General features: G+C 44.5%; 1 protein-coding gene across 2 annotated transcripts in view; it reads left to right on the top strand.

Annotated features, from left to right (window-relative positions):
* The window catches only part of LOC138553514 (integrin alpha-X-like), a 1,247,842-nt gene that overhangs the window by 765,555 nt on the left and 467,507 nt on the right, over window positions 1-14,780 (top strand). For both annotated transcript variants that reach the window (XM_069642543.1, XM_069642544.1), the window contains one exon: window positions 2,634-2,791. In XM_069642543.1, coding sequence (XP_069498644.1) covers window positions 2,634-2,791 — 158 coding nt within the window. The remainder of the gene's footprint in view (window positions 1-2,633; window positions 2,792-14,780) is intronic.

The raw sequence follows: 14,780 nt of genomic DNA on the forward strand, positions 1-14,780 counted from the left end.
CGGTAGCCTCCGGGCCTGGTCTGCGCTATACAAATAAAATAAATACAAATACAAATTGTTTGCATTGGGACTCCTGCTCCCACTTTCCCACTTTCTCTCTGGCCGGCCTCCCTTGGCCCTGCACCTGCACCCACCTGTGAAGCAAGAAACCTTGGGGTCATCTTTGATTCCACTCTCTCCTCCTCTCACATTTCTGACATCCCTAAAAAGTCTATCAACCACACCTCCTCAGGGGTACTCTACTTGTTCTCACGTTCCCCCAGAGGCTCACCGTCTCCAGAGCCCTGGTTCTTTCCAGGCTGGCCTGCTGCAACAGAGTTTATGGTCTTTTCATCGAACAAAATGCATCGAAAAAGAAATCCATTGAAGTAAAAGCACTGAATGTAAATGCATCAAAATGCTATCTTTTACATTTAAAAGTACATATTCATTGAAACTTGTCCATCGAATATAGGAATGGAAATGTTTCGATCGATAGCATTTTGATGCATTTATTTTTCACATAAAAACGTTACATGGAGCTGTCCAGTGCTGAAATCTTCAAAGTATTTCGGCACTGTTCAGCTTCATGTAACGTTTCAGTGTTTATTATTTTTTAGGGGGGGTTCCCCCCCAACCACTCCAAGCCCCAAGGGCACCCCCCAACCCTAACCCTAATCGAAATCCAACGAAATGTATTCAATGAAAGTGCATTTCGATGGAAATGGCTTTCAATTAATATAATTAGTTGGATATTAATTTGATGAATCTAATTTCGATGGATAGTCTAGATACCCTGCAACAGACTCTTCCTCAAACTCCCTTCTTCTGCCCTGCACCCTCTGCAACTCATCCAGAACAGAACCACCAGACTTATTCTTGGCCTCAAGCCCAAGGACCATATCTCTGTGGCGCTGAAATCCCTCCAGTGGCTCCCCGTGGCTGCACGGATCAAATTCAAGAACCGCTGTATTGTCCACAAGGCTTTCTGGGGCCTGGGACCCACCTACCTTCAACGCTGCTTACCTAAATACTGTCCCTCAAGAGCCCTCCGCTCATCTACCTCCAACCCTCTGCGAGTGAGCCAGTTCTCCAAGCAGAGATTTAGTGGGAGATCCTTATCCTCAGCAGGTGCATCCCTCTGGAATAGCATCCCTGCTGCCCTACGTCTTGAGCCGGATCTCCTGAAATTCCAGAAACTCCTCAAGATCTTCCTCTTCTCTTCCTTCCCTCTCCCTCTACCCTGCGAACCCAGTTCACTATCCTATCCCTCTCTCCCTCCTATCCCTTACAGCATGCTGACTGGCCGCCTGGTGTACCTCAGAGTCTCACTGGTCCCCGTCAACCCCGCTAGTCCTCTCTTGCACTTTCCTCAGGGCACCACACCCCACCCACACTCAACGCACTGTGATACTAACCCAAGAGAGGGCTCTCTCTGCACTTACCCCAGTCTCAACAGACCGGGTACACTTGACCCTCCCTTCCCTTTTACCCTCTGTGCACTTGCTCGATCCTTATGCACTACACCTGAAGATCGTCTGTCTCTTTCTCCCTGTCTTCACCCTAATTGTACTGTTAAAATTGCAGAATCACCGTCAGGCCTATTTGCTATATCCCCACAATGTTTAAATGTATTTTATGCACTTACTTTGCCTGTGCAGACTATTATTGTCTCATATGTTCATGGGCTCTGAGCGACTTGTATTTTCCCCGTGTCCCCACCCTCCTTGAAGCGCTTTTAAACACTTCCCTGTGTAAAGGTGCAGTATAAATAGAAAATACATACATACATACCTTTATTTTGGTGCCGGTCCTGCTTTTTTTGTTATTTAAAAATCTGGCCACCCAGCTACCTAACACTTGTTCATGACCTTGGTTTGCCTATAGTTTTAAGAATATGATTTCTTTGTCATTTGGCAGATTGTTGTTCCATGTGACTTACAAAGTGGAAATCTGAGTCATTCTTAGTCACAAGCTTATAATTTTCTGCTTAGCACATCTGCATACATGGTCAAGATGGTGACTTTACCTTTAGAATATTGTGGTGCTTCTTTCATATTGCTGTTAGTTCATCTTGCTTTAAGTTCCCAAATAATGGGTGAAGACATTAAAATAGAGTAAAGTCCAAGAAATTAATTGCATAGAATCAGAACTATCCTCTCACACATCCTCTCACCTTAAATATCATCACTCCAAATTGAAGCCACAGATTTAACAGGCGCACATGTGAAGCACTTTTAACTAAAAGTATGGGTTAATTCTAGGGCACTTAACACTGTTCTCCCCAAAAGATAATCCCCCAATGAGTGACCAAAGTTTGAGTGGCACTGTGGAATCTTCCAATGTATTGAACTGGTGTAAAGCATGGACCGTCTCTTCGCTCCTATTGTCTGATAAAAGATGTGGTTTAAATCAGCACTAAACAAGTAGTGGAGTACTCACCCCAGAATCTGGAAACACCTTTAACTTGTGAAGTTGACACTTAAAAAGCTGGTCCTCAAAGAGTGCACGTGAATGTATCACACATTGGGTTGATCCCTTCAGGTAAAGGCCAATGAACACTTGCACAAAGAGACTGGGATCTTGCTTATCTGTAAGGGTGATCCCTTCAAAGAAATGCTAACTTACTGTCTTTGTATTTCTGTATTCCTTAGATCACAGCCAGTTTTAGATGTGGCAGTGTCCATCACTTTCCAGCCCAAGGAAATCCAACTGGGTGTATTTGACTGCTCAGGAGAAGAGATCAGGGATCGACAAGCAAGTACAGCCATGGTGTGCTTCAAAGTTACCAAACTCACAAAGGACAATCTAGGTAAGTAGTCTTGTATCATTGCAATATCACATCATTTTGTGCATCCCTGGGCTCCATCAATGATACATAATATTTGTGGGGATGCCAAGTGGAGTGGTTTTGGATTATTTCAATAAGTACAATGCCCATGGGTACACTCTGTAAGAGGAATCTTAGGTTTGTAGGAACTTTCTTTTCAGTGAGGAGTCCTGGAGTCCTTTAAATGGATTACATGTTTGTGCTGACTTTCTTGATAGGACCTTGAATGTAATCAAGGTGCTGGTTTATACTAATTCCTCTACAGATGATTCATCTATCAATAAATCCTGCTGGCATGATAGTTCCTTGGGACCATTTTGATTCAAGTTCAACACATTGTAGATGAAAGGGGAATTGTGTAGGTTAAATCTGACACTAGTTGGATATGATGGCACATTGGGCCAAATAAAGCATATCTGTGTGTCTCTGTTCTTTTTTCTGGACTGGAGCTTTTGAGAAAAAATGAAATATTGTGGGAGAGGAGGGGGGTACAGTTAACAATTTCAACAATTTCAATGGAGCCCCAGGCCTGCTGTATTTCGTATTCGGTAGTTTGTATTGGCAGCCGTGCTTGTGAAGCTTACTGCAGTATGACAGCTAGAGCCCAGAACCCGAAGAGCAAGAGAATTAGGCAAGGCACAGATCAAGGAGTAATCAGTGGTCAAAGAGTACGAAAATAAGAAGTGGGACTGTGTTCCCTACTGGACTGCGCCACTCCCCACAAACCCCATCAGCACTCTGCCTCCCACACACAATACAAACACCCAAACAAACAAACCTGCACTTTAAGGGAATGTTGAGTGCAAGTTTCAACTTCTTCCTACACTTTTATTTTAAAACAAAACCATTCGGAACGGTTTCTTTTTAAAATAAAAGCATAGGAACAGTGAAATTTACTTTAAAAAAGTAGAGGTGCACCGCTCCTGCCCGCCACAACCACTTTGGAGTACTGTCCGCTGGATGAATGAGTATCCCTCAGTGAGTGACAGGGATGATTAAGGACAGGCCGCCAATCGCAGAGGCAGATTGGGGCATTAGCAAGGGAGGGTGAGAGGGGAGGAAGTAGAGAAGAGAATTTTTCACAGGTCCGAAAGCAACCAGCTAGTAGCACCGGCAGGGTTAACCCGTAATGAGGCCCATAGTGTTTTATGTTCAATATATGTTGGCGCCATTAACCCCTTTCTGCCCCATTACGAGGTCCTCTCGCGGGACCCGCTCTGGACGCCTGGTTTCACCAGACGTCCTTAGCGGGTTCCGCGAGAGGCCCAGCATGCTAACAAGAGGCCCGTCATTAACAGGCCCGTTGTTAGCATGCTCCCCATTCCCATTGAGCCCTATCGGGGCTCAAATGGGAATGGGGATGTACTGGGTCCGGGTTCCCTGGATGGGGAAATACCGTGCCCTCCAAGGTTGGAATGGCCCGGTATTTCCCCATTCAGGGAAACCGGACCCGAGTTTGAAGGCAGCCATGCCCTTACTAAGGGCATGGCTGCCTCCAAATTCGTAATGAGGCCCAATGTATATATGTATGTGTAGTTATAGGTATATATTTATTTAAGTATTGTTAGTAGGGTAATTGTTAAGTAGGGGGAAGTATATAGAGTTGGGGTAAGTAATAGGGGGTATGTTAAGTAGATTGAAAAGCCAAGTAAGGGTAGGATGTTAAGTAGAGATGGCCATTAATTTAAAATAGGGAGTAGAGGGGAGGTACTATGGTGTGAGGTAGTGGGATAGAGCGGTGGACTGCCTAGGGAGATGGGTCCACCTACAGTGCCATCCTCTGGCCTCACACTCCATGTGGGTGGTACCTGAGTTTCAGTAGGGGGGTCTGTTGTGCCTGACTCCTCATTAGGGTCCCTGAGACCCCGCCAAGTAAGGGTGAGCTGACATAGCAGGCCCCCAGTCAGTTGGAGCTCACGGCAGAGGAATCTTAGGGAAACAGTAAAAGATATATGTGATGTTATTAAATAAAGAGGGGTCCCTGTTGGGATCCCTATAAAATTCACTCGGGTGTCTTTGTCCCTTAGTGATCTAAGAACTCAGGGTGTGGCCCATCTCATGTTCTCATCAATTGTATTTTGCAGGTGCAGTGCCCCTCCCTACCCAACAGGCTGTGGGAGGGGTGGGCAAGAGGAGTGGTTTCAATGGAAACTGTCCCTGACCTAGACAGGATTGGATGCTCCCTGGTTTGGGTTAGGGCCAGGAACAGGGGCTACATTGGAGGCACTGCTGAGATGGGCTGGGCCCTTGAGGGCCAGGAGGTATCTTCATAGCGACACCCCTATCGTCACTGTGAGTGGTATTCCCAGGGACAGGAATTTCCCAAAGGGGGAAGTATTGTAGCCCATGGCCTCATGGGGCCCGGCTAGTGTGGCTACATGCTTGTCCCTTGAGGGAACACCTAGAAATAAAAACACAGAGACCAGGGTAATACAGTATTTTAATAAATGTGTAGTGTGTTTTTGTTTATATGTGTACTGTGTGTGTGTGTGCCCGTGTGTAAGTGTGGGTGTGTACGTGTGTGTCTAGGAATAAACAATTCAGTCCACCATGGGGTTGGATGGAATGTTAAAAGAAAAAGAAAAGAGGAAACAATACAATAGAACTCCTTTGGACAGGAATGGGCTGGGCAGGGGAGAGAAAAGAATCTAGGGGGATTTTTTAGTTAGAGAAGAGTTGAGAAGAGAGAAGCATAAAAAGACTTACCTGGGTGGATGGGGCTTCTGTCTCGAGCATCCCCCCCCGAAACATCCTTCAAATGACGCCGGTAAGCATGTGGGGAGCCCCCAGAGACTTATCCAAGGGGGCAGAGCTGCTAATGTCAGGGGCAGCTCGGCCACCCCCGAGGCCATGGAAGATGTCGGCCAGTGCGGGGCCAGACCGGATGGGCCCAGCAGTATCCTGGCCCAAAAAGCATTAAAAACAAGGAAGGTCCTTCTGGCATTCTGAACAAATAACATGTAGTAATTAATTAATGCACTCAATATTAAATGTTTTATTATTACAGTTTTGGTGTAAACAGAGGCAAATATTTTCATGAAAAAGAGTTGGTGTCGTGTATACAGAGCTTAACCAAGAAAAATGCACAAAGTGAAAAACCGTAAAAATGGAAGGATATCAAGTCTAAAGACAAGGACCCAAAAAGGAGCTGAGTCCCATAATACTAATGCACGATCATCTCCAAAAGCAGACAACCACAAGTGCCACCATCACCGAACAAAAAGGTGTCATGAATAAAACAAATAATGAAACGAAAAAGAAGGGATAAACTGGTAACATGAACTCAACTAGGGTTTTTCACCTAGGATTGCATTTCCATGTCAGTCCTGCGTGGCCTGAACTGTTTTAATACTATGCCAAAGTTAGTCAGATCCTGCAGCACAGTCTGCCCCCTATCCCAGGATTAAATCATGTCAAGGAAGGCAGATACCATTTCAACAGTTGCTTTCAATGATCGTCTAATTGCCTACTCAAGTTTCAGCCTATAAGGGGGCCAAATGTACATTCTGGGCCCAGGCCTTCATCAGGGTGAAAATGTTCATAGGTGAAGGAGAGAGCAGTGAAGCCTGCTTCACCCAGTAGGATAGAGCAGTGAATACTAAAGTTCCGGGTTGGCCTTGCTTGCCCAACTGGTTGGAGAGGAAGGGAGAGGAAGTCCTGGGTTGTTCCGTTGAGCGGCCCGGGTGAAGAAAAGCCATGGACCACCCAAAAGGAGCAGCCCAGGTGAATACGCGGCCTGCCCCTTGCGTCTAATGATGCATTGCTGAGGGAGTGGGCCAGAAGGAGGCTGTGGCGCATGGCAGTGCTTGTAGGTGGCGTCACCTGTTGCCATGGCCTATATAACAAGATATGAAGAATGCGCTTGTTTTAAGTCTTTTCCAGACGAGGGAAGCAACTAATCCTGACTAGAAGGTACAGAAAGCAGATGAGAATGAGACCAGGTCAATTGATAAATGTCACATGCTAAATAAAAGACTGTGAGTTAGCCCTCTTTCTAGCCATGTGTTGGGGCCTTTAAAGATGGAAATAGTCATAACTGGAAAATCCTAGGTTCTTTCTCCCTTATTAACTATAGTCCCCTTGTGAGGGTTCCATCATACGTTGTTTTGTCATTTTTTGCCTCAACCATTGGATGTTCATGTGGGGCTGAGGAGAGCAGGGGTCAAGGAGGTAATATTTAAAGTAAGAGAAATAACATGGTGTGGATTCGAACAAAGTATGCTATGCGCTCTTGACCACTCCTTAAATATATCAGCAAATTGTAGACAAATTCTGTCAAACAGACAACGTGATCCCCAAAACCCTCCAGCTCATCCACCAAGAGCTCGAAAAAATGAAACAAGCAGAATTACAGATGGTGGGTAGGGACCAATCACTCATGTTTACATAATTAGTAGATTATTAACTCAAATTGTCTCAAAAATGGAAATTTCCACAGATGCATATATTTTCTTGTGAGAAAAGCTTGAGTTTATTCAAGGATTGGACAGCCGACACGTGTTTCGACCTACGGGTCGTCCTCAAGGCTGCGTAAGTCCAACAACATGCATAGAAAAGAAAGTTTTTACAAAGTATCACAATTTTGAATACAGGAATAAAGAATTGTTCAGTTGTATATTAAATAACACAAATTAAGAAAATGAAACAATAAATGAGCATGTATATTCATTGGGGAAACCCATACCATATTCCAGAGGTAGATGGGAGGGTTCAAGTGAAAGATGGTCACATACAAGAAAATTAAAACAGAAAGAGTCAAAAAGGACAAATCAAAGACAGAATTCAACAATATCTATTTAAATGATTCCAAAACAGACCATTCTGTAGCTGTGAATACACCCAGAATGGTGAATAATTAAATGGGAATTCAGACATAGGTATTAAGTATGTCACAACCAGATCAATCAAGTGAAATTAGATCCTATGTTAGGTGAAATGGGTCTAATAGGGAATGCCACCACAAGTACCATGCACAATTAGCCCCCTATGGGTGTATCTCTGTGAATTGCTAAGTGTTTCACAAAACGCATCAGCGCAAAACATGACCAGTGATAGGTCCGTGAGTACCCAAGTTACAAGAAAGAAGGAAAGAGAAACTCTTATCCAAGCAGGTAATACCAGTTAAAATACTTGTCTGTAAATAAAGTAGGTAGCAATAAAGCATCACATCAGATGCCGGGCGAGTACTAATTGTTGAATGAAATAACAGTGAAATGCAGTAACATACCTGCACGGCTTTAGTAAGTCCCTCACTCAATGAAATCAATTTCAAACACTGCGTTGCCATCGACTGTTTTATAACCCTCAGTAGGGTGAACCACAAACAGGGCTGGACTGGGAACTAAAAAAGGCCCTGGAAATAATTACTGGGGACCAAAAGAGGCCCTGGAAATAAAGTTCAAAGTGGCCCCATATGACACATTTTCAGCAAGCCCAATGCTTTTCCTATGAGAAAATTTGAAAATACCACAGAAATTAGGCCCAGGGTGCAGAGGCCCACTGGGAAATCTCCAGAGTTCCCTATATGCCAGTCCACCCCTGACCACAAATCAGTAGCTCAGTTTGGTGCATAAACCTACAATCAGAATAATAGCAAAACCAGTGTTGGTCCCCGTGAATCCGACTGCATACTGAAACAGTAGTATTCTGACTGTATGCATCTGACAAAATACGTGTTAAGCATTAAGGATTCATACAAAAAGCCAACTCACCCGTATATTCGGCAATGTAGAGAAATAAAGGGGTCAAATCCCTGCATAATATTATCAACAAACACGGACCGCCATTGCTGTGTAGTTATTTAGGGATAATACGTCAGGGAAGTGACGTAGGCAACATAAAGGCGTTACGCGTTCACCGCGTCTGGCATCACAAATGTCAACAAAACAATATGATTCATTTCAAAATAGGTTTCCAACTCACCCGTGAATCAGTAATGTGGAAATATAAGAGGGCCAGATCCCCGCGTAATAATAACATCAAAGAACACGTACTGTCATTGCTGTGTAGTTATATAAACATGATATGTCACAGGAGTGGTGTAGGCAACGTAACGGCAAACAAGTGTACCCAATTGCCGATTGTACATAAATTAAAGGCAAGGGCCGGGTGGCAAACCCCAATGTTCCCACATACACATTGTAAATATAAAATATCTTTTAGACTTATGAATAGCCAGTAACTTATAAGGTGCACTCCAAAATCCACGTAATGATCATGTGCAATGATTAAAAAATATAAATAATATGGTCTTGATAATTGTATGGGTATCCCTTTATGCACCGATATTCACTCATATCTTCCTAAAAGTAATAATGAGTATGCCCAAGGTGAATGAAATAATTATGACACAAGCGTCATTCTTACAAAATTGTGAATTCATTACTCAGTGATATATAGAAATGTGATATGTATTCTAGTAATGTACAGGATTTCTAATGTACAGGAACTATTATAGCAACAGATAGCTCCACGTAGTCATTCATCCAAACTGAATTATAAAAACATGCATTTCATGATCAGTGTTGAGGCCCCTTTCCGTACATCTAAGAAAACAAATAAGTCTGGATTCCATCTGTCTGAGTCAGAGTTGAATATCACCCCCTCTTTTGCTCCAGCTGGCTCTCATTAAGCCCACAAATCTGAGGATTGATTTATCACCTAATTGGTGTTCTAGTTGCCAGTGAATGGCCAATGGAGATTTCACCTCGGGAACCCTTAGGCTCGCTAAATGTTCTCTCATTCGAATTCTGAATTGACGGATGGTACTTCCAACATATAATTTACCGCACACACAGATAATCGCATACACAATATAACAAGACTTGCAGTTAATGAAGCTATTCATTTTAACCACAGTTCCATACATATCAGTAAAGTCTTGACAATTATCATAAGCATATGGACATTGATTGCAATTGCCACACTTAAAAATCCATTAGTGGTTTTAAGCCAGCTCCCCACAAGGCCAGCATCTATAGTGTCCAGAAAAAATGGACATATCTTTTGTTTGTTAGTAGGAGCTCTGGTGAATGTGAATTTAGGTCTCACAGATAAAAAGGGCGCTAAATCCTTATCTAATCGGAGAATGTGCCAGTGTCTGTTTAGTAATTTATACAGAATTGAAGAATCTTTGGAGTACCTAGTAATAATGAGAATGTGAGGTGGTGTTTCCTTAGGTAATCTACGTTCCACCAACAAGTCATCCTGATCCAAATCCGCAAATTTGGAGGCAGCTTTATTGATGATACGCTCACTATACCCCCTATCTACAAATCTCTGTTTTAAAACATCACATTCGTTAACATAATCTGAAGTCCTACTACAATTTATTCTGGCCCTGTGAAATTCCCCACTGGGTATGTTGTCTAATGTGGCCCTTTGATGATTACTCTGGGCTAGCAGCACTGAGTTAACCTCAGTTGGTTTGTGAAAGGTCTTAGTATGAATAATATTGTTGTCAATGAAAATATGCAAATCCAGAAAATCAATTTCCAAAGGACTACAATTCGCTGCGAGTTTAATTCCAAACAAGTTATTGTTAATATACTCAAGAAAAGCTTGAAAAGATTCAGGTTTTCCCTTCCAGATTATCAGGATATCATCAATAAAGCGCCGCCACAAGATTAAATTCTGGCTGTATACAACATTCTTATAGACATGGGACTCCTCATATTGCGCCATGAAGAGATTGGCAAGCAAAATGTTGTACCCATTGCAACTCCCTTTTGTTGTGCGTAGTATTCATTATCGAAAATAAAGACGTAGGGGGTCATTACGACCCAGGCACAAAGGGATAACAGGCACCGGTAATGACACCGGTGCCGGTAATCCCTTTGCGCCCTATTCTGAGGTCCCTTTGCGGGCCCTTCCTTAATGCCTGGTTTTAGCAGGCGTTAACGACGGGACCCGCAAAGGGATACCGTAATTTACGGTACCGTAATTGCCGCATTCCCCCTTCCCATTGAGCCCTATGGGGGCTCGAATGGGAATGGGGAATGGCATTTCAAATGGGGACTTACCGGTCCCGCAAAGGGTGGAATGGACCGGTAAATCCCCATACCACCACATCGGTGGCGGTACCGGTAATGGTGCTAGTCCTGGCGCTAATAGCACCAGGACTAGCACCAACCTCGGAATGAGCACCATTGTTGCAAAGTACAAATCTCAAAAAGCTCTTTAGCTGTTCCACATGTTGTGTATAAGATGCAGAGGAATTACGAAATGTATAGTCAATCGTTTTCACCGCCAACTCATGATCGATACTATTGTACAAAGCAACTACATCAATAGTGGCTAGCAAATAATCAGGTTCCCATTTAATAGCCTTAAGAGACTGAAGGACATGGGTGCTGTCTCTAATATAAGACAAAGTGGTTAGTACAAATGGTTTTAATGCCTCATCGAGGTACTTAGTAAAAACTTTCTTTTCTATGCATGTTGTTGGATTTACACAGCCTTGAGGACGACCCATAGGTCAAAACACGTGTCGGCTGTCCAATCCTTGAATAAACTCAAGCTTTTCTTACAAGAAAATATATGCATCTGTAGAAATTAACATTTTTGAGACAATTTGGGTTAATAATCTACTAATTATGTAAATGTGAGCGCGTGGTCCCTATCCACCATCTGTAATTCTGCTGGTAATATTTAAAGTAGGTTTGTATGTTGGTCAGATAGCCAAAGCATCACATGGCATCAGCAACCCACACTTAAAGGTCCCACTGTGTGGGCTTAAACATAAATGCTGTTTTAAAACTAGTAGTGTTGTTACCATGGGTACAGGATGCTTCTCCTGTCATTCTACGTCCACTCAAGATGCCTTGCATCAATAGGCAAATATATATTAACTTATTAAGTCAGTTTAAAATGAGACCAGTTTCTCATTTAATGCTGTATGATTTCCCCATTCGCTAAATATTCTGTTTAATTTTCAATATATTTCTCTGCTTCGTTTTGGTTCAATAGAAACAATGGAACAATACCTATTATCCAACCTACATGCAACAAACTAAACCGTATACCTCTTGATTTAGTACAGCTGATCGTCCTCATGCTTAAGGACTCGTCTCTTTTCTATGTCTGGCAACCATAGTAAAACAAATGTAATTGTCAGAATATGTTCACTGAATATCTCTGTCTTTGCTTTTTCTCTTTCCAAGACCTCCCGTCCGTGCCAAATTATTTATCATACCCCTCCACTAATTAACTACTCTTTGGATACATAAATCTTCTTATACCTTCTTATACCTATTTACAGTGTATAACATATTATGGAACACATTATAACTTACTGCTCAAAATCCAATTAGGACGAGCATTTATCTAAATCTCTTCTTGTTTGCGCAGTTTATTGTTGCAAATTGTTTAAATTATATTAAAACAAATCCATCAATACTGAAAGCAGTTTCAACATCTCATCTACCCCCATTGTTTGACTGGAAAGAAAATTCTTTGAGGAGGATTTAGAGCTAGGCAAATTCAAGAGAGCAGCAACTGTTTGATTACAAAAAGGACAATAGTTTTGGCATTTGTGGTGGTATCGTGTTCGGATGGGTAGGTGGATTTCGGCTGTGTTTGATTTATTTATAAATTGATGACAAGGATTTATACAGCGCTACCGACCCGAATTAGGTATCTAAGCTCTAGGCACAATGTACCTCAGCAGTACTCGTGGACGTACCACATGCGTCAGCTGTACTCGAAAAAAAGGATACATTGAAGAAACAAAAAGCAATTGAAGACAAAAATATGGGAGGGCAAAAGCTAAAGAAGTGCAACATGAATTTTAAAACAGATACGCTTAAACGGGGTAATTCATAGATTTCAGCGCACAAGTGGCGCATGCGGCTGGCGCACAGTGTGCACGTGCGACTTTCTGCGCCAGCCGTGTGCGCTAAAATCCATTTCCGCGCACAGCGTATTCATGGATTTTAAAATCCAAAACCAGCCGTGGCGCAGAGTGGCGCAGCGACCCTGCAGCAGCGCCAGTTACGCTCCCAACCCCTGCCCGTGCACCATGTACAACGCACAAATCCCGTACATGGCACACAGGCTCACAACCACGAAAACGCCTGTAAAACTCCCTGCGCACCCCTCCGAATACACGTACCCCGCTGCGCGGGTAGTCTGACATGCAATTGGGCCTGTGCGAGTGGGATACGTGGATTACTGGGGTTTGCGTGAAGTTTCACATGCGATTGGCCCAGTGCGAGCGGGGTATGTGTATTACTGGGGTGCGCAGGAAGTTTCACATGCGATTGGCCCTGTGCGTGCGGGGTACGTGGATTTGGGGGGTGCGCAGGAAGTTGCATGCGGGCTACGTGGATTACTGGGGTGCGCGGGAAGTATCACACGCGATTGGGCCTGTGCGAGCGGGGTACGTGGATTACTGGGGTGCGTGGGAAGTTTCACACGTGATTGGCCCTGTGCGTGCGGGGTATGTGGATTTGGGGGGTGCGCGGGAAGTTTCACACGCAGCAGGCCCTGTGCGTGCGGGCTACGTGGATTACTGGGGTGCGCGTGAAGTATCACACGTGATTGGGCCTGTGCGAGCGGGGTACGTGGATTACTGAGGTGTGCGGGAAGTTTCACACGCGATTGGCCCTGTGCGTGTGGGGTACGTGGATTTGGGGGGTGCGCTGGAAGTTTCACACGCGGCAGGCCCTGTGCGTGCGGGCTACGTGGATTACTGGGGTGCGCGGGAAGTTTCACAAGAGATTGGGCCTGTGCGAGCGGGGTACGTGGATTACTGGGGTGCGCGGGAAGTTTCACACGCGGCAGGCCCTGTGCGTGCAGGATACGTGGATTACTGGGGTGCACGGGAAGATTCACACGCGATTGGGCCTGTGCAAGCAGGGTACGTGGATTACTGGGGTGCGCGGGAAGTTTCACACACGATTGGGCCTGTGCGAGCGGGGTACGTGTATAACACGGTACTGGGGAAGTTCCACACGTGCTTTCGCTGTCAGAGTGGGGTACGTGTATCCAGGGGGGTGCGCGGGGAGTCCCACACGTCAATTGGCAGTGTGCGTTCTCACAGGTGTGCCCTCTACCCCCTCCACGGACCCTGCAGGCAACCCACACCACAGGGGACTACCCAGCAACCCTGGTCATGTCCCGCAGGCAGTCCATCCACCATGGGCATGCCCCCAGCCAGGCCACATGTCACCTTGCACTAGTGATCACCAACTCATGTCCCCCAGCACCCCCACCCCCCAGCAGTGAGGGGCATCTGCCAGAAGGCCCCCACTCATGTCCCTCAGCACCCCCACCCCACAGCAGTGAGGGGCACCTGCCAGCAGGCCCCCACTCATGTCCCCCAGCACCCCCACCCCCAGCAGTGAGGGGCACCTGCCAGCAGGCCCCCACTCATGTCCCCCAGCACCCCCACCCCCAGCATGAGGGGCACCTGCCAGCAGGCCCCCACTCATGTCCCACTCATGTCCCCCCACCCACTCACCCACCCAGCAGTGACATGCCCATCTCATGACACAAACCAAAAGTCAACTATGTACATCAACACATGTCCATCACACACACACACACACACACACACACTGGTTGCCATTGATTGAGTAAACCCACATGTCGACATGCATGAACCCAATGAGCGAATCCCACACATTGAAGTAAAACATCAAAATGTATTAACATGAAAATCAATTTAAAGTCATTAAAGCATAAAATAATGGCAAACATTAAATGAAATGCATGTCCAAATGAAAAAAAAAATAATTCCTCAAAAAATCCAAAGTAATCCAAAAGAAAAATGGCCAAAACTCTCTGTCCACCAAACCAAATCCAAATGAAACGCAAAAAGGTAAATCCATTGATCCATGGTGAAATGAAATTAAAATGTACAATTAAATCCAACGTCCAACTATGTACAATCCAATTTTCAAGGGTCCATGAGCCCAACGAAATAGTCCAAAAGCCCCAAAATAAAAAAAAATAAAAGGAAACCTAACAC

This window comes from Ambystoma mexicanum, unplaced genomic scaffold, assembly GCF_040938575.1.
Source record: "Ambystoma mexicanum isolate Mex_15411 unplaced genomic scaffold, UKY_AmexF1_1 Mex_scaf11, whole genome shotgun sequence".
Taxonomy (NCBI): Eukaryota; Metazoa; Chordata; class Amphibia; order Caudata; family Ambystomatidae; genus Ambystoma; species Ambystoma mexicanum.